The 19,773-nt window shown below is 37.7% G+C and overlaps 1 protein-coding gene and 1 non-coding gene across 9 annotated transcripts in view; one reads left to right on the forward strand and one right to left on the reverse strand.

Annotated features, from left to right (window-relative positions):
• The window catches only part of DISP1 (dispatched RND transporter family member 1), a 200,243-nt gene that overhangs the window by 92,870 nt on the left and 87,600 nt on the right, over positions 1-19,773 (reverse strand). For 4 of the 8 annotated variants that reach the window (XM_063671788.1, XM_063671774.1, XM_063671794.1 and 1 more), the window contains one exon: positions 18,395-18,479. The exons of the other annotated variants lie outside the window; for them this stretch is intronic. Coding sequence is in view for 1 of the 4 variants with exons in the window: in XM_063671774.1 (XP_063527844.1) it covers positions 18,395-18,479 (85 nt within the window). In the remaining 3 variants the exon portion in view is untranslated. The remainder of the gene's footprint in view (positions 1-18,394; positions 18,480-19,773) is intronic. 8 annotated transcript variants of the gene reach the window in all.
• Positions 7,906-8,009, forward strand: LOC129024143 (small nucleolar RNA U13). The gene has a single exon (XR_008497033.1). It is a non-coding gene; the product is annotated as a small nucleolar RNA U13 (small nucleolar RNA).

Below are 19,773 nucleotides of genomic sequence, written 5' to 3' on the forward strand. Positions count from 1 at the left end.
GTAATATTTTTGGCAAGGAAAGAACCTTAAGCTACCCAAGCTCTAATGTAGAAAACATTAGGGTTAGTAGGGTTAGACATTTCACTAATGTAGAGGGAGTTGTTTTATATGTTGAAAACATGTGCATTAGTTATTCAGAAGTTCAAACAGTTCAAAATTATGTCATGCTATATCTAGCTTCAGAAATTTGTTTATATGAAATAAAATGCTGTGGTTTGCCACAGTTACTACGGTTACCACAGGACTGAACGAAGGGAGACGAATGCAGAAATGAAAACTTAAAACAAAAGAAACTGTTTTAAAGAACAGGTCCGGGGAAGAAGAGATCTCCTTGCTTCTACTGAGCAAAGGCAGCAGCCCTGAGCTTCTACAGCCCTTCATATTTACTGGGTAGACAGAGCAGGGAGGAGCAGATAACAACTGGTCAGCTGTTCGATTGATCACAGGTTCACATTACTGCTAACAGGCTTCAATATGCCTAATCACAAGAAACACTGCGCTCGGGGCGTGACTTCCCTCAGCATTCCTTCTGGGCGGCAGATGCAGTTTGTCAGTTTGCCAACATTCTGCATTTATGAAAACAGTTTGCTGTTTACTCATATAGTCTCCAGTGGTATACTGAGTTGATCACGATCCCCACTCTTTCGGCCTGCACCATCTCTCCCTTTGTTTTTTAATTAATTGAGAAAGGCAATTGCAGGCTGTGCAGCCCTTAATTGCCGGTTGGTGGTTCGTTCAGTCTTCACATTCAAATTCTACTGGCTTATGGCTCTTACTGGGGGAACAAAGCCCGTGGTTGGGATCCATGGGTCCCTCCAGTCTCCCGTTCCATGGTTGCACACATCTTGAGGGCACCCACACGGTTTGTACATTTCCTATAAAAACACAAGCATACCCTCATCCCCACATTAGTAAATCAACCCAAACAAAAGCAAAGGCTTTTGTGGCTGCAGCCAGGAGGCATGCCGTTGCTGAAGCATCTGCTCCACAAGCTGTATCTCAGCTTCTGCCTCTTTGGTTAATTACCGCGGGGTAAAACTTTCCATTGATAACAAGAGGCAGGCTCTTTCTGATTAACAGAAGGCACAGAGAAAACAAATCAAGGCTTATTCTTCTCGTGCAATAGCACAGTAAAAAAATCAATCCTCAAGATCTATTACCATGGGAGACCAGTCTCTTGCTCCCATATCCATAAGCCCACACAACTTCTTTTCTTCAATCTGCACTGCACAAGTGGGTCTACTAGATACTATGGGTTGTGATAAACTTCCCATGTAGTTGTAATTCCAAATCCCTTGATTTCCTCATCTCTCCTTTCGTGGAGAAGGGTGCAATTTACAGGGAATAAGCAACAGTTGAGCAATACATTTTCCCAATTAAAAAACCCAAAGATCTTGTGACATTACCACTACCTGAATTTCTCCTTCACAATCAAAATCAACAACTCCTGGGACTACAGTAATGCCCTATAAGTTAAGATGACTTTTGCCCAAAATTAATCCCATGTATCCTGTTGGCAAAGGTCCCCAAATACCAGTGGGAATCTTAGTGGGTTTGTTTCCTCCAATTAACGTAACCCGTTCTCTGACTGGGACATCCAATCCTGCGCTTCCAGGTGTCCCTGGGGAGAGGGAATCAATATGCCTCTGGAGACCCACCCCTGAAACGGAACTGTGGCCTGGATGGGGAATGTCCTCATTGTTTGAGGTGCCCAGATCCAGGCCCCCTTCTCATTTCCCGATAGGGAGGTGCCGTTTTAATGACATTTTGAATGGCATTGATTAGCACAATGATTTCCCTTATTGCAATGAGGGCAAAGTCCTGGCATTTTTTCTGTTGAGAGGGGAACCGTGTTATAAGATCCCTTCTGCCCAGAGGTCTGACGGCATTCTTTTTTGAAATGTCCAATTTTTCTACACTTACAACATTTTCCCACTTTAGTCCCCTTAGATCAACTACCAAATCGGCCATTGCTTGAACCAACATTGTAGAGCAATGAAGCTCAGTTCCCATATCTTGACAAGCTCTGAGAAAACCTCCCAAGTTTTTTGTACATCTCACAGGTGCCAGTGCACATTTACAATCCACGTTTGCATTCTCAAAAGCCAAAGTTAAAGTTAGCCTTCCTGTAGCCACAAAAGAAGACTGTACAAGGCAATTTTCATCCTCCCTCTTCTGTTCACCACCCTCGATAGGTGCTATGGGTGGTGCAAAAAATTCTCTTGAATTTTGAAATAATGACAAAAGGACAATATGAACCAAATTCCAAACAGAATAGAGAAAAGAAATAGTCAAATTCTTCCCCATGTTACCCTGATTCAAAAACTTCCCATTCTCTTTACCTCTTTGGGGCACTGACCTTATATTGCTGCCAGCAGACTCGTAAAGGGGTTTCTCGTTCGTCTGGTCAGTCTCACTTTCTCTGTTCCAGCAGACCTTCCTCGTTCAAGTCCCTATAGGACCCTATCTGTCCCTGTCTGTCCCTCTCTGTCCCTGCAAGTCTCTGCTAGTCTCTATCTGTTGGCCCCTGTTTGGGTGCCACTTGTCTCAGTTTGCCACAGTTACTACGGTTACCACAGGACTGAACGAAGGGGGACAAATGCAGAAATGAAAATTTAAAATGAAAGAAACTGTTTAAAGAAGAGGTCCGGGGAAGAAGAAGAGAGCTCCTTGCTTCTAGTGAGCAAAGGCAGCAGCCCTGAGCTTCTACAGCCCTTCATATTTACAAAGAAGAGAGCTCCTTGCTTCTAGTGAGCAAAGGCAGCAGCCCTGAGCTTCTACAGCCCTTCATATTTACTGGGTAGAAGGAGCAGAGAGAAGCAGATAACGATTGGTCAGCCGCTTGATTGATCACAGGTTTGCATTATTGCTAATAGGCTTCAAATGTGCCTAATCACAAGAAACACTGCGCTTGGGGCGTGACTTCCCTCAGCATTCCTTCTGGGTGGCAGATGCAGTTTATCAGTTTGCCAACATTCTGCATTTATGAGAACAGTTTGCTGTTTACTCTTATAGCCTCCAGTGGTATACTGAGTTGATCACGACCCTCACTCTTTCAGCCTGAAACAATAAAATTCTGCAAGATGGTTGTGAAAAAACATGAAATAAGGTAATGACAAATAGGCAGGAGTAAGGATATTTATTTATATCAGAATTTAAGAGTATAAGAAATATGCTAGAATATTTTTTCAAAAACCCTTGAAAATATACAACACAGATGTGTTGTTAGGCTCAAAACTTAGGCCTGGCTGAAAGAATATATTTATAAATGACATACACTAGAAACTACAATTAAGTCATAGAAGGCAAAAGGTATCCTAACATATTTAAGGGCAGCATGTCACTAAGCTCAGCAAATGCCATTTAAAAACACTGAAACAAAACTCATTACAATTGATTGGCATGCTCCACAGTCAGGCTCTTCAAGGCCAAGGCATCTTTTGCATATTTATTGCAAACTCCAATGCTGAAAGCCTAGGCAAGTCCTAGCTGACCATTACCATCCCAAATGGTAGACTTTCCTGGGCTGTTAGCCAGAATGAACCTCCTGGGTGTGGATCAGCAAATGCTCCAGTTCGTGTTGTGAAGTGTGAACACAAGAAGAGAGCTGTCCCAATGCCCGTATCAAGTGACCATATATGTGCCATAAAGTATGCTACTATGTTGGGGCACACCCAAAAGACTCAGAATGCTGTAACTGGGGCTAGATAAAACCTGTAGCAGTCATCAGAGGCACTTTTAACCTTAAATATTTTAGAGAAGAAAAATCCACAGGTTAACCTGTTCCAGGTACTCAAGCTAGGATCATTATACTTTTGACAAAAATGAAGAGGGTAAATATTTAAAGTGAATTCTCATATTTCTATTTCTATACAACTCACTACCTAATCTTATAATGAAAATTGCCATGACAAATAGGTTATAAGTATTGGTTCAGGCACTGAATTTGCAAAGAAACACCAAAGGAGATGGGCATTCTAATACTTTGGTTACAAAGCAACAATAACAACAAAAAGCAAGCGTACACAATTATTGATAGCAGGAAAGTATTTTATTTACTAAGCAGGTCATGGTATCAGAGTTCTGAGTTATGTTAGCAACAAGACAACCTGTGCCTTAAAAAGAAACAGAAGAGACATTTATCACCATGCTGTTAGTAATATTCAGTATTAGACCTTGCAAACATCTGTCACCGACAATGCCTTATACTACAAGAGAATGAAAGATGAAAGAAAAGGTTGAGGAGCTGGAAAAATGAAAACTAGTAAGTTCTTTGTTGCATTCCTAAATTAAGGCATCTGCCCTAGTTAACCACCCAACACTATTTGCTTTCCTGATATCTAGGTCAATGACCAAGAATTCTAATGACCTAAGTATGGACTCTACTTAATATCTTCAAGTCACATTGTCTTACTCATACAGTCAACACAGCCCTCAATCACACTGAAGGAATGTTATGCACTCCTCCTTCCCATCCCTGTGGGATATTAGGCAATGCAGCATTCATTCTTTCCTTTGCCAAGTGTAATGCCTTGGTAATACACATCTACACCCTGCTGGCTTTGCAGGGAGTTAGTCAAATCCAGCATCAAGCGTCAAGCTCAGATCCCCTATAAAGGAACAAATGGAATTGTCATAAATCTCTAAAATAATACCTAATCTTGCATAAAGCTAAAATGTACCATTTATTTAGATCAAAGAAGCATAATTTTCGGAAACAATTGCTTTTCCCAATCTCTGACTGTACTTGCAATGATGGTTCCTGTTGATACTGATACACTGACAACAGCGACTCAGAGACAGTGTCCAGGACAACCACAGCTGAACTCAGATTTTAGAAAGCCAGGAGCATATGAAAAATGCTCAGTCATTGTTATTATGATCTTTTTTTCCTTTTCCTTTCTTCCTTTTTAATGAATGAATGAATGACAGAGTCTTGCTCTGAAACCCAAGCTGGACTGCAGTGGTACAATCATGGCTCACTGCAGCCTCAAACTCCTGGGCTCAACCAATTCTCCTGCCTCAGCTTCCTGAATACCTGGTACTACAGGGGCAGGCTACCATCCCTGGCTAATTATTTTAATTTTAATTTTTAGTAGAGATGAGGTCATGCTGTGTTGCCCAGGCTGGTCTCGAACTTCTTGGGCTCAAGAGATCCTCCTGCCTTGGCCTCTCAGATTGCTGGGATTATAGGTATGAGCCACCGCACCTGGCCTATGATCTTAACTTATTCACACCTTTTGACATTGCCAAAAACTAAGTTTTACAAGATCTCTCACCATATCTCTGGGGATGGGAGGAGGAAGGGAAGGATAATGGTCTCATATTCATAATAGTATTTGCAGTGCCTATTCTCACAGTGATAAATGACTATAACCTTTTGAAGAGGATGAGTGAAAGAAAGAGGGAGGCGAGAAGAATGGAAAAGGAGGTAAGGTCCTGGTAACATATCATCTTGTTTCTAAAGACAAAGCCCCTTGAACTGTTCCAAAGAAAACTTATAATCCAAATTAATAACAATGTACAGACATCACCAGGTCACACACAAAAAAATTTTCTGAACCCAACTTCAAAGCATAAAATGAATATCTCTTTGGAATATATTTTGGAAGGCAATTAAATTTGTATATAGTAATACACATTTATTTCTGGATTTAAGTACTATATTTGAAAAGTCCAACTGAGTATTTGCATAAGTCTCCGTAAAGGAGTTTTTATTTTTACAAAGTTTCTTTTAAAAACTTAAATCCTGGTCCCTTTGATCCAGACTAACTTCAAATAGAGAAGCAAGGAATTTCAAACAACCCAAAGATTTTAATGATATCCTTCGGATCACCTAGCATTAGAGAAAACCTACGTAAGCTTGGGTTAAAAAATATATATATAACAGTATGAGTTATATAAGCAGACCCTACCCATTTTTTTTTTATTTAGAATGTATTTGAAAAAGATGAACTATTCCCACACTTAAGTACAAATTTGGAATTAAAACAAGTTACCCCCCCTTGGATTTAGAGTGTATCAAACAAGGAGTTTGAATCTCAAATTTTATAAAAGTTATTGCAAAGATAAATACTATTTAGAGATTCCTATTTTATTTACTCCTTTTTTTTTTCTTTTTTTTTAGAGATGTGCTATGTTACTGAGGCTTATCTCAAACTCCTAGTCTCAAGAGATCCTCCCATCTTGGCCTCCCAAAGTGCTGGTATTACAAGCGTGGGACACCATGTCCAGCCTTATCTACTCCTTTACTGAATGTTTTGTGCTAGTACCTCGCAACTTTTTTTAAAGACAAAAAGTTAAGGAGTAAAAGCAGAGGGTAAAAAGAAAAAGGAAGCCCATCACAGATAATATCTTATTGCTAAGCAAATAGAAGAATGATTACAAGAGAAATATAATTCAAGTAATTTAGATATTTTATGATTGAACTTCTTTTGCAAATAAACTCTAACTTGGAAGTTCATATTCTAGATCATTTGAGTCTAACAGTAACGTCTCTATATTGATACATGCAAGCTAGCATTTTGATATATAAAAGTGAATGGTCTTATCTATAAAAATAAAACTTAATTTATTTGCTTAATTTGTTAATATTCTATAAAATAATTTGGTCGTAATATTATATTTCACTTCTAACTATTGTATAGGTAAATCTTTAAAGAGAATACAAGCAACTACCAAGTACCAAGAAGGTGGGGTACAGGCCATACTTCTCACATTAAAACAAACCTTTCTAATTTACTAAGTTCCAGTCACTATTTTTTTTACTATATTCCAAAACTTTAAAGTCTAATTAGAAGTTTTTTCAAGCACAAAGTTCTTGTTTTTGTTTTCATTTTAGCATTTCTGCTATAAATATCTAGTCATGCAGGTTGAGAGTGCAAATTGTCTCATATCCCAAGATCACATCACTGCATGTGGCAACTATCCTTCATTCTTGCTCCCACTACATCACAGGTCAATACTCAGACATGAAAGCACATCCCTATCACTCTGCCATTTTTCTAACTCACATTCTTTAGTGAAACCTCAAATAACCAAATAAGTTCAACAAAAGTTTACTCAAACTTAAGAATATACTATGATTGGCTTTATTATTCTGCTGGCTAATAAGGCCTGACAATAAAATAAAGTTAAAAAGAAACACTTTGATTAATCCAGGAGTCAACCCACTATAACCTTTAAGAAACCCCTTTAAGAAAACGATTTCAACAAATGAGGAAATAAAGGCAAACAGAAATAGAGGAGGAGACAATGAAGAAAGGAAGTAACAGAAGTAAAAAGAAGTAAAAAGAAAGGAAGTAACAGACTGTAAAGGAAATGTGGGAAAAGGAAAACAGCTATAAGCAGTAATAAGGTGATAAATGTATGACATACACATCAAATAGTGGGAAGAACATAAGCAAAGCAGAAGCTAAGGCAATCTGAGGGAAAAGTAGGAAACTGAGGGGAGAGGACAAAATACAACACTGGAAACAGGTAAGTCAGAAGAAAAAGTAGGTGCTTTATGCTGCAAAGTAATCTGGCTTCTAAAACAATTTATTGAGAGAAAAATACGTAAATGGTCCAAATTGCTACTCTATGCAAACCTACAGATTAATTGCAGAGATATGAAGATATGATTAAGCCTTCTTGCAAACAGTGGCTCTTAAGTTCCAACTTTTTTTTTTCTTATAACCTCAAAAGATTCATTACAATTCTGGATACACAGCAACTTGGTTAAAGCACATTAGTAAGAGCTTATGAAAAATAAGGTACTTCTGGGAATTCCAGAGACAAGACTCAGATTCCTCCGGCCCATGGTCAAAGATCACATGAGTGCTGGCTGCTGCAGCCACATATTCAATTCCTTGCTATTCTTTAAGGTGGCATCTACCATCTCACTCCCTCATTATAATCTCTTCCTTCCACTTGTAGTTCATAAGCAACATGATTTGGTTTTCATGCTGGTGTGTGAGATGTGCCTCCCTCAAACCTTGCTACTATGTTGGCACATTACCAGTTTGACATGAAAACAAATGGGCCAGGGACAGTGGCTCATGCCAATAATTCCAGTGCTCTGGGAGGCTGAGGTGGGAGGATCGCTTGAGGCCACGAGTTGGAAATCAGCCTTGGCAACATAGCAAGACCCAGTCTCTACAAAAAAATACACACACAAACAAAAAATTAGCCGGATGTAGTGGCATGCACCTGTAGGCTCAGCTATTTGGGAGGCTGAGGCAGAAGGATTGTTTGAGCAATCCCAGGAAATTCCTGGGAGTTTGAGGCTGCAATGAGCTATGACTGCACCACTGCAATCCAGCCTGGACAAAAGAGCAAAACTCTGATTCGAAAAGAAAAAAAAATTAAAAACTAAAAAAAAACCTCTTCCATCTGTAAAAGAGGAAAAACAAGGGTACTAGAAGGTGCCCTTCCTTTAAGAGTTCCTTAACCCTTGCTCTACAGTTTTATACTTGAAGCAAAGTAAATCCCAACTTCTCCCAGTCTCTTTGGTGCAAAGATACCCTTTGTTCTCTAGACAACACAAATTGGAAGCAGAAACAGGCTCTGGTTCACAGAAGATTCTCTCTGATGCTATGATATCACCTACTTTATACTAATATCTAATTGGCCTTCATTCAGTCTAAGGATCAACCAAGGAACAAAGCAAAAACAGGTTTTAACCAAAGCTGATATAACACAAAGAGGTAGAGCCTTTCAAATTACCTAAGCTAATCATCAGAAAAAAAAGAAAACACAACTTGAGAATATGGCATTTTACAAAAAAAAAAAAAGCCCTGAAGACAATTACTGTGAATTTCTTAAAGATATGTATGTTGCTCATTTAGAGAAGACAAATTGCTAGTGCTTGCCTAGGAAAAAAGTCAGCTAAAAAGGATACCATCTCATTTATCTCAATACAGATACCCCAGTGCCTGCTAGAAGAATTCCAAAAGGTTCAAAATAACCTCCCCAATCACTCTCTTACATAAACCCGGGTTAAACTACCCTCAAAATGAGTCATAAACGTCACTACCTAAATGCAATTTGCTCACATTGCTCCTTTTCACTGCACAGTCTCCAATGAGATTGACAAAGCTGAATCCTACATATTTCTTCAAGGTACACCTAAATTTCCTTTTCTCTGTTTAGACTGCTTTGACTCAGAAGTCATTCTCTCTTTTGGTTACCTAACAACAAGGTCGTTTTAGACATATTGGACATTTGTAGTATCTTAAGAGCTTATTTTTTGTAGTTAAATTAATGCTATAATTGAACAAATCATGTTCACATATTTCAAATACAAGAAATGACTACTTACACCTCTAATATTTCAATCAATTTCACTATTATTTTCTAAGCTCACCACACCTTCCCTCTGGGACATTTTTTCCTACTGAGTGCACCATTTAGTATTTCTTTTAGAAAGGTTTTGTGAATGGTAAACACTCTGATACTCTTATTCTACATATGTTAAAATGTCTTAGTTTTGCCCTCATCCCTTTTTGTTTGTTTGTTTTTTGGAGACAGGGTCTTACTCCGACCCCCAGGCTGGAGTGCCATAGTGCAATCATGGCTCACTGTAGCCTCGACTTCTCCAGCTTGGGTGATTCTTCCACCTCAGCCTCTTGAGCAGCTGGGACTACAGGTACACACCACCATATCTGCTATTTTTTGTATTTTTTTTATAGAGACAGGGTTTTGCCATGCTGCTCAGGCTGGTCTTGAACTCCTGCGCTCAAGCAATCCTCCCACTTTGGTCCCCCAATGTGCTGGAATTACAGGTGTGAGCCACCGCGCCAGCCTCATCCTTGAATAATAGTTTAGAAGGATGACATTAGGGATATTACAGAACCAGTAGACAACTTTTTCAGTTTCTGGTCACTAAACTGTGTTTTTATCCTGCTTTTGCCCCTTAGTTCACAGCTTACAATAAGACCACAGCCCCAGGCAGAGCTGGCAGCTAACGTTTTAGTGTCTATTAACAATGACGGAAATCAGGCAGGGGGAAGGATTCTCCTGGCTTCCATCCCTTCCTTCAGGCATGAGCTCCACCATCTCCTGAGAAGTGGCTGAGGAGTAGTTAAGCAACTTCCTGCTTCTGGCCAGGAGCTTGGCAGGCTCAGAGTTCCAGGCCTACTTATCACTTTCTAGTTCTGGTCACCTCCTGGTCCTTAGAGATGTTTGTCTTGATTTTGAGACTAGGTATGTCGTTTTAGTTTTATCTTTTATATCCTTTTGTTGCCATGTGGGATATGGTGTTGAAACGAGACCTTCATGGAGCTACCTGACTGGAACTCTCCTGTGTTCCTCCTTGACACTGGAGTGCTCAGCATGGTGCCAACTATAGAAGAGTTGATAAATGCTGATAATTTTTACAAGATAAGTTCAAGTAAATGTGCATATATGCAAACATGTCAATGGGATCCTGAATAACAAGAGAAATAACACATTCATAGACAATCCTAGTGGCATATAGGTTTTACTTGCTTTGATTTATAACAACCATATTATCCAAATGAATGTAATAAATCCTGGGTTATTCATAATGAGCTTTAAACAGTTACAATTTTAAGAAAACCAGGGAGCTGATAGGTATAAATCATAAACACAGTGTTGACACATGTCTTTCTGACTTCCTCTGTTCTCTACATACATTATTGAATTATAGAAGTCAATACATTTATAGATATAAATGTATATCTATATATACAATATAATTTAATACAATTCAAGATATAATTCGATACAATTATAGAATTCTAAAAGATGTTTATCTTGAATCAAAAACTGAAATGAACATGAATCAACTTGAATGGTTTTGACCCATGCAGCCCACATCATCCTCAGAAGTAACCCATCCCAAGTCTTTTTTGTAGAAAGTGTATATTCTAAGGAAGAATAAGGTGTATCCCGAACCGCACCAGGATACAATAAATTTGCAAAGTGTGGTATATCAACATCACAAAGAGAAAAATAATAATCTCCAGGAATTCTTTTTTTTTTTTTAATGAAAGAGTCAAAGACTAAAAATTAATCAGGGTATCTTCTGTAGTGATCAGAAAAAAATGGTCTTTGCTTCTGGAAAAGGCTTCTGCTTATTTTATACTAAAATATTTACATTATGAAGAAAGTAAATTCATTAGGTTATTGATTTCAATTAAAATAATGTTTAAGAACATCCAGGCCAAGCACAGTGGCTCACGCCTGTAATCCCAGCACTTTGGGAGGCCGTGGCAGGCAGATCACGAGGTCAGGAATTCAAGACCAGCCTGGCCAACATGGTGAAATCCCATCTCTACTAAAAATACAAAAATTAGCTGGGCATGGTGGCAGGTGCCTGTAATCCTAGATAATCGGGAGGCTGAGGCAGGAGAACCGGGAGGTGGAGGTTGCAGTGAGCCCAGATCGTGCCACTGCCCTCCAGCCTGGGCGACAGAGCAAGACTCCATCTCAATAAAAAGCATCCAACTGCCTTTTATTTAATTATCTGTTCCTCACACAACCTCTTTTTAAAAATTTTTTTACAGACAGGGTCTCACTGTCACCCAGGCTAGAGTGCAGTGGCATGATCATAGCTCATTGCAACTTCAAACTCCTGTGTTCAAGTGATCCTTCGGCACACAACCTCTTTGATTGATAACTTTATCTTCTAAGAGAATCAACATACCAAATGAAAGTGTACTGTTCTGATTTGAGCCAGTTTTTTATCTACTATACACAATAAATTGACATTGTACTTTCCAGTTACTTTTGGGTAACTGGTAAAAATGAGTTCTTCCACCCGTGAAGCTGAAAGCCTAACGGTTCTCCACCAAAGCGCAAACATCTCTATTTTTAAAAAAAACTCTGTACATCCAATGATTAATCATCCCTGCACAGCCATACTAAATAATCAAATCTTTATTTTATTTTATTATTTATTTTGAGATGGAGTCTCGCTCTGTTGCCCAAGCTGGAGTGCAATGGCACAATTTCAGCTCACTGCAACCTCCGCCTCCAGGGTTCAAGCAATTCTCCTGCCTCAGCCTCCTGGGTAGCTGGGATATAGGCTTGTGCCACCATGCCTGGCTGATTTTTGTATTTTTAGTAGAGACGGGGTTTCACCATGTTGGTCAGGCTGGTCTCAAACTCCTGACCTCATGATCCGCCCACCTTGGCCTCCCAAAGTGCTCGGATTACAGGCATGAGCCACTGCACCCGGCCATAATCAAATCTTTAAATCATTCAGTTTACAGTTGGAAATAATCTTAGTAATGATCTCTTCTATAATCTCTAATCTCACTGCTTTTACTTGGTACCTGATTTTCCTCCTCCAGCCCAGTGGTTCTCAGATGTTAGCCTAAGGATATCAGAATCCCCTGGAGGGCCCCCTAAAACACAGGTTGCTGAGTCTCTCCTCCCAACTCCTCACCGGGAAATTCCCATTTAGTAATTCTGGGTTGGCCCTAGAATTTGCATTTCTAACCAGCTCCCAGATGATGCTAAAGCTGCTAAGTGTGGGACCACACTTTGAGAATCTCTGCTCTAGTTTCTTCCCCGTTTTAATCCTGTAGAGTTAATAAAACTAATTTTACTTAGACTAGACATTCATGACCTAGGGCTCTCATACTAAAGCGAACTGAGTTTAACAATAGAAGCCCTTCTGATTATTAGAGTCCTCATTTCTCCTGAGCTCATCTCTTGACCAACCTAGCAAACCCGTTCACAATTCTTGCCTCCACAACAATCCTGCCTCAGTTCTCCCTCTGCTAGAAGGCTCTCCTTTTCTGTAAATCGATGGCCACTATTTTATTAATCCTTTTTTATTTACTCATTCATTCATTCAATAAATATTTATGAAGTACTTGCTATGTGTTAGTCACCATGCTAAGTGGTGTGAAAAAAGACTAAGGTCAATATCTTCCATGATTAACCTTAAATCAACTCCGAATACCTCATGACTTTGTTACTCAAAGGGGTACTGATCTAGACCCTAAGAGAGGGTTCTTGGGTCTGAGCAAGAAAGAATTAGAGGTGAATCTACAAAGCAAAGTGAAAGCAAGTTTATTAAGAAACCAAGTTTATTAAGGAATAAAAGAATGGCTACTCTCATAGGCAGAGGAGCCCAGAGGGCTGCTGGTTGCCCATTTTTATGGTTATTTCTTGATGGTAAGTGAAACAAGGGGTGGATTATTCATGCCTCCCCTTTTTAGACCATATAGGGTAACTTCCTGATGTTGCCATGGCATTTGTAAACTGTCATGGCCCTGGTGGGAGTGTAGCAGTGAGGACACCAGAGGTCACTCTCATCGCCATCTTGGTTTTGGCGAGTTTTCGCCGGCTTCTTTACCGCAACTGTTTTATCAGCAAGGTCTTTATGACCAGTATCTTGTGCCCACCTCCTGTCTTATCCTGTGACTAAGAATGCCTCAACCTCCTGGGAATGCAGCCCAGCAGATGGCAGCGTTATTTTACCCAGCCCCTATTTAAGATGGAGTTGCTCTGGTTCAAACGCCTCAGATAACTTTGTATCCACCTTAGAAGTTAAATTGTTCAAACAAGAAAAAAGTTCCCCCAAAGCACATCAAACTGTTTTTTCCAGGAGTGGAAATAAATAGGCCATGAATCTGTTTATTTTCTTTCCTGGTCTTATAACTTAGTATCCATTTTAGAGAGCTCTAAAAAGAGCTAAGGGTCTAATAAAGATGCCACTATTTGTATGTTGAATACATTTGCAGTATCTTCCTCTCAAGTGGTAGGTTTTTAAAAAAAGTAATTGCTGGTAATTAAAAGTTGATGCTCGGTAGAAGGAAACTAAAATACTTGAGGGCAGGAAATAAGCCTTCCTTCTTGATATTTCTGGAGTTTACCTAGCAGGTGCTCAAAAGTTAGACGAATGGATGAAACCACCCACTGCTTGTTAAACTTTTTAGATAACATATTTTTACAGATAGCACTATAGCAATACATAGTTAATGGTAACATTTTATGTACTCTTGAGTAAATCTTCAAAGTCCTATGAGAATATTTTTAAATTTGCTTTTACTCATGCTTAATTTTAAAATAATATTTATTCATATTCTAGAACAAGTGTGAATGAAGTCATACAAGTTATCCAAGACTAATAACCCCATGGAATAAATAAAATTTATTAATGATAAAGGAAGCTTTCAGATAGACCCAATTAAGTCAATTTTATAATTTTATTAAAGCTTGACAGAAGAGTCCATGTAAGTGCAATAAAGTTTAATGGAAACTCAGTCTGGTACTAAAAGAGTAGGCATTATACGCAATGAAAGTATAAGTTATAAATAAGAAATAGTCTTGTAAGAAGTGTGAATTTCCTCAAAATTAGCCAACATATACTTACAATCAAATTTATACATTCTGTTAAGAAGACAGCTACAGTGATACTATATATTGTTTGTACAGTCTGCATTTGAAAAATGCAGTTATTCTTTAATTAGCCATTTCTAAGCCAAAGTTAATGGTTGTTTGAAAATGAGGCTCATTACATGATTCTGCAAATGTACTCTGTAATAACTAACATTACCACACAGCTGTATAAACATATTTACCATGACATATTCTTTTACCACAGGTGTATGTTTTCCATTCCGAGCATTACTAATATGCATCTGAGACTAGTCTGATTTAGAACTAACATTTAAGGGAAGAAATATTTCTTAAATTATTTAACTTTTGAACTGGAGAACACTTAATACATCATAATCCATCTTATTTTTAGAGTTTTTATGCTCCAACTTGTTCTTAAATCAGTTTATGATAGTTACTTCTTTCTTATTTTAGATCTATTAATAATAGACTCCTCACCTAAAAAGTCAATAAAATCAGTCCTGAAATAAATGATCCGATTTGTATTTACCAGCATGCATATTTGCAGCATGAGTAGTTTTTATGTCTTTCTGGTAACAAATACAGTTTTTGAAAGTAAAAATATTCCAAAAATATAATCAAATGACTGGAAATTATTAGTTAAAATATGAGGCCAGGGGCGGTGGCTCACGCCTGTAATCCCAGCACTTTGTGAGACGGAGGCGGGCAGATCATGAGGTCAGGAGTTCAAGACAAGCCTGGCCAATATGGTGAAACCCTGTCTCTACTAAAAACACAAAAATTGGCCAGGCATAGTGGTGTGCGTCTGTAGTCCCAGTTACTCAGGAGACTGAGGTAGAAGAATTGCTTGAACCTGCCAGGCAGAGGTTGCAGTGAGCCGAGACTACACTACTATGCTCCAGCCTGGGCGACAGAGCAAGACTTCATCTCAAAAAAAAAAAAAAAAAAGAGTCTTTGAATAAACTAAAGATAAATTACTGTTTCTAAATTTATATAATGTATCATATTAAAAGACAAGCTATCAGAAATAAACTTTAGTCTCTTTTTAACATCATGAATACTAATTAATGTACTAAGTGATACTGAAAACATCTATAAATATGTTTCTATATAAATAACATCTTTGGTATAGCTCAGAACAAAAGGCTTAGTAATGACTTATGATGTAATAGCGAAGACTGAATGACTACTTAAGCGCAGAGGTTTAGGAAGCTCACACAAATATATTTTCTATCTAATAAGTAATTCAGACAATCTTGGAGATTACTTTTTAATTTTGGAAATGTAAAATACATTAAAAACCTCACATTGGCAGGTACTGGTTTTAAAAGATGTCTAAACCTTTACATAATGGACATGAGAATATTTTTCAGCTTTTGTCCAATAACTTATTATCTTCATCCTTCCCAATTAGGGAAATGAATAAGAAGACTATTTTTCTTTTCCATAAAAGGAATTTGAATGGCAGGAGTACACAACTCATATGCTAGGTTTTATTTGATCTAAATAAGGCTGCCACACAAACACTGAAGCAGATTAAAATAAAAATAAAATGTACTTAAGCACAAATTTGATGTTTATGCACTCTATTGCCTCCTTCTGAGGAAACACCTAAACATAAGCCTTCTAATACACAGAAGTAGTTCTCTTCCCTAACCTCTGAATAAACACCTCAGAACCTGGGAATGGCTTAGGTATCTGACGCATAAAGAATTTAGACTAGTAATCTTTGGTGTACTTGGAAGGCAATGTCAAATATCTATGATACCATCTAATTTTATATAGTGTAGATTCAGGTCACACTACATCTAAAGTTCTTAAACAGTGATTACAAAGCCAGCTTGAAAAACATGAGCTCTTTAAAAACAGTCTGCAGAACTTTGTTTTTCCTCTCATCACAAAGGGAAAGAAAAAATAAACAATTGGTTACATTAAAACAGATATCCCAAGTTATCCAATATCCTAGTAAATATATTTACATATATAAATTTAGTATCTACTTTTTATAATATGTATTTAGACATACCAAAATACCCATTTCTTTGCTCATTTTGATTCTTATATCTCACACTTTCCATCTGGGTTCAATTTCCTTTTAGTGAAGTATATGCTTTTGTAGCATTTCCGACAAAAATCTATGAGTATTGGCCAGTGGCTCACACCCATAATCCCAGCACTTTGGGAGGCCAAGGCAGGTGGATCACTGGAGGTCAGGAGTTCCAGACCAGCCTGGCCAATATGGTGAAACCCCGTCTCTACTGAAAATACAAAAATTAGCCAGGTATGGTGGTGGGTGCCTGTAATCTCAGCTACTCAGAAGGCTGAGGCAGGAGAACCGCTTGAATCCGGGAGGTAGAGGTTGCATTGAGCAGAGATCGTGCCACTGCACTCTAGCCCAGGTGACAGAGTGAGTGAGACTCCATCTCAAAAACAAAAAACAAACAAAAATCTGTAAGTATTACATCCTCAGTCTCTGCAGGTCCCCAGATATCTTTGTTTTTCACTCTTACTCTTATTTCCCGCAGTACTTTAAAGATATTATTCCATTGCCTTTGTCATCTATTAGAAGTCCATTTTCAATCTTCATTTTCGTTCTTGGTAGAAAACCTATTTTTTTGTCTCTAGTCACTGTTAATACTTTCTCTTTTTCTTTCAGATATCTATTTCGTAGCTTTTCCTGGCTCCTCAAATCTCTCACAAATCTTTCATCCTCAAGTTTGGCTCATGACCTACTTCACTAAGAATACAGTAAGAATATACAAGCAATCAGAAGAGAACTTCCACAACTTATCACCATCAGAGCTATTCACCCACCAGCATCTGTTCGTAGGTTAGTTTTCTGCAATCCCACATTTCTAGAGATAATCTTTCCTTACTTCTAAAAATAATCCTTCCATTTGTGTACAATATTCCACTTTCTCTCATCTACTCAAGAAGACCATCAAATACTTCTCATCTTTCTCATTTCCCCTTTCTGTTGGATCATTCCCAACAGCATACAAATATGCTTTTATTTTTCTCATTTTAAAAATAACACAAAACAAGTAAAATATCTTTCTCAGTCCTACAGCTCCTTAGAAATAGTGCATAGATTTCCCTATAAAGTACCTAACTTTAGCTCCCACTCATCACTCTGTTCATATATTAGTAAAAATAATAGTTAACTTGATGGAGATCATACTGCAATCAACTGAAAACATCACTGACTTCACTACCTTCATCTTGATCTCTTATCTCTAATTTGTCAGATAAGTTATTATCCTGACTTAAAAGTATGTTCTGGGTATTTTGGTTGTTGCTATTTTAATTTAAAGCATAAGTACAGTTAAGTTTCAGTCTTTCAGATTATCCAAGTATATAGTTTACAAAATTGTTGAGGATCATTACTTTTCCATATCATAATTAATTCATTACTTAATAGGATCTCCAACAGAAAAAAGAAAACAGAAGCACTGAAAATCCACAAATTAAGTATGCAATAATGTCAAAACTACTCAACTAGATTTTCTTTTTTATGTATCTCATCTACTGACATAGACAATCCAAATTAACTGTATCATGTGAATGGGTGTGTATGACATAAATGGTTTCACACATATCATTTTAATCCTCATTCTTAGCAAAAGAGGCAAGTACTAAGAATATCCTCATTTTATCAATGAGGAAACTAAGGCTTAAAAAAGTTGTCCCTAGTCATACAATGAGAAAGTGATAGAACTGACATTCAAACCTAGACAGTTGGAATCTAGAGCCTAAATTCATAACTGCTGTACTATATTCAATCTCAATTCTACTGATTAATGCTAATAAGGAAATATATATGATGATTTTAAGAACTAAACTACCTGCATTTTACTTGTTTTAATCTTACCAGCTTACATAATTACACAGCATATCTTAAACCTTTTATTAAACTTTACAGTAAAATTACTTGAACTCTTGAAGTCAGAAGCATTTTGGGGTTGCTAAAAACAAAACCATGATTTTTTAGAAATTTTTCATTAAGGCAACAGACAGCTTTATGTAGTACTTAACATTAAACTTCCTCTTGCTGGCCAGGCATGGTGGCTCATACCTGTAATCCCAACACTCTGGGAGGTCGAGGCAGGTAGATGGCTTGAGCCCAGGAGTTCAAGGCCAGCCTGGGCAAGAGTGAGACCCTGTCAAACAAAAAAGAGAAAAATTTGCTCTTGCTGAGGTGGGTGTGGTAGCTCACGACTGTAATCCCAAGTATTCAGGGGGCTGAGGCAGGAGGATCCCTTGAGCCCAGGAATTTGAGGCTGCAGTGAACTATGATCATGCCACTGCACTACAGCCTAGACAACAGCACAAGATCTCAGCTCTTAAAAAAAAAATTTCCTCTTGCTCTAGGTTAAACCATCTCATTCCTGTGAGCCAGACAATATCAAACAAGACCCTCACCCTTGGCAGTGAGGACATAATTAAAATGGAGATTTTATTTTGACTAACTGATGCACATAAAAGTTAGCATTTAATGCGCAAAATAACTCTCAACCATTTATTTAATTACTCTTAACCATTTCACCAACTTGAAAATCACCCAGGATAATTCATCAACTAAGAAGACATGTTCTAATTCTTTCTCAGGCAGATACTGAAAACAAATAACTTTTTAAAATGTTTTAAATATCCTATGTTAGAATCGGAGATTATTTTCTTGCTCCCCCCACAACTCCTCTCCCAAATTCAAACAGGCTGAAATTTGGGGGAGGTAGCACAATGACATGGAAAGACTGTATTAAACATAATTTCTGTGAGCCTTGGTTTTCTCATGGGCTTGCTGTAGGAATCAAAACGGTAAAGGACTATATTCATATAAAATATTCTTACATAAGAATATCATATATTCCTATATTTATATAAAGTGTTATTTCAAGTAGAAGCTGCTTAAAAGGTATTCATAATTTATTTTGTAAAAAGATATTTAGTTCTTTTCTCCAGAAACATTAAAGATTAAATGTCACAAGGTTAAAATAACTTCATGTTAGGTGTGTGCACAAGTAAACCAGATCAGGGCCCAAGTATATCAACTAGATAAGTTAATTTAAACTAGTCAAGAAGTTTAGCTTAGATATACAGGAGATATAAGGCAATGAAAGTAACGTAATATAACCAAACCCTGAAAGCAGCCGCATACATTATCTATTAAACATTGAAAACAGTATCTTCTCGCCAAGTGCAGTAAACTGTCGCGTGGGTCATGTGAGTGACACATTTGAAAATGTTTTAAACCATTAGGCATCTTTTAATTCAAAAAATTTCTGTTATTATTAAATTCCCCAAGCCTCAGCATAACACAGTTTACCCAAGTAACAAACCTGAATGTGTACACTTCAATCTATAATAAAAGTTGAAATTAAAAAAAAAAACCAATGGTACGTGGCACATGTGTAAAATGGTTTAAGGGATAAGTGTATTAATATATTCCTGAAT

The sequence above is a fragment of the Pongo pygmaeus genome, chromosome 1, assembly GCF_028885625.2.
Source record: "Pongo pygmaeus isolate AG05252 chromosome 1, NHGRI_mPonPyg2-v2.0_pri, whole genome shotgun sequence".
NCBI lineage: Eukaryota > Metazoa > Chordata > Mammalia > Primates > Hominidae > Pongo > Pongo pygmaeus.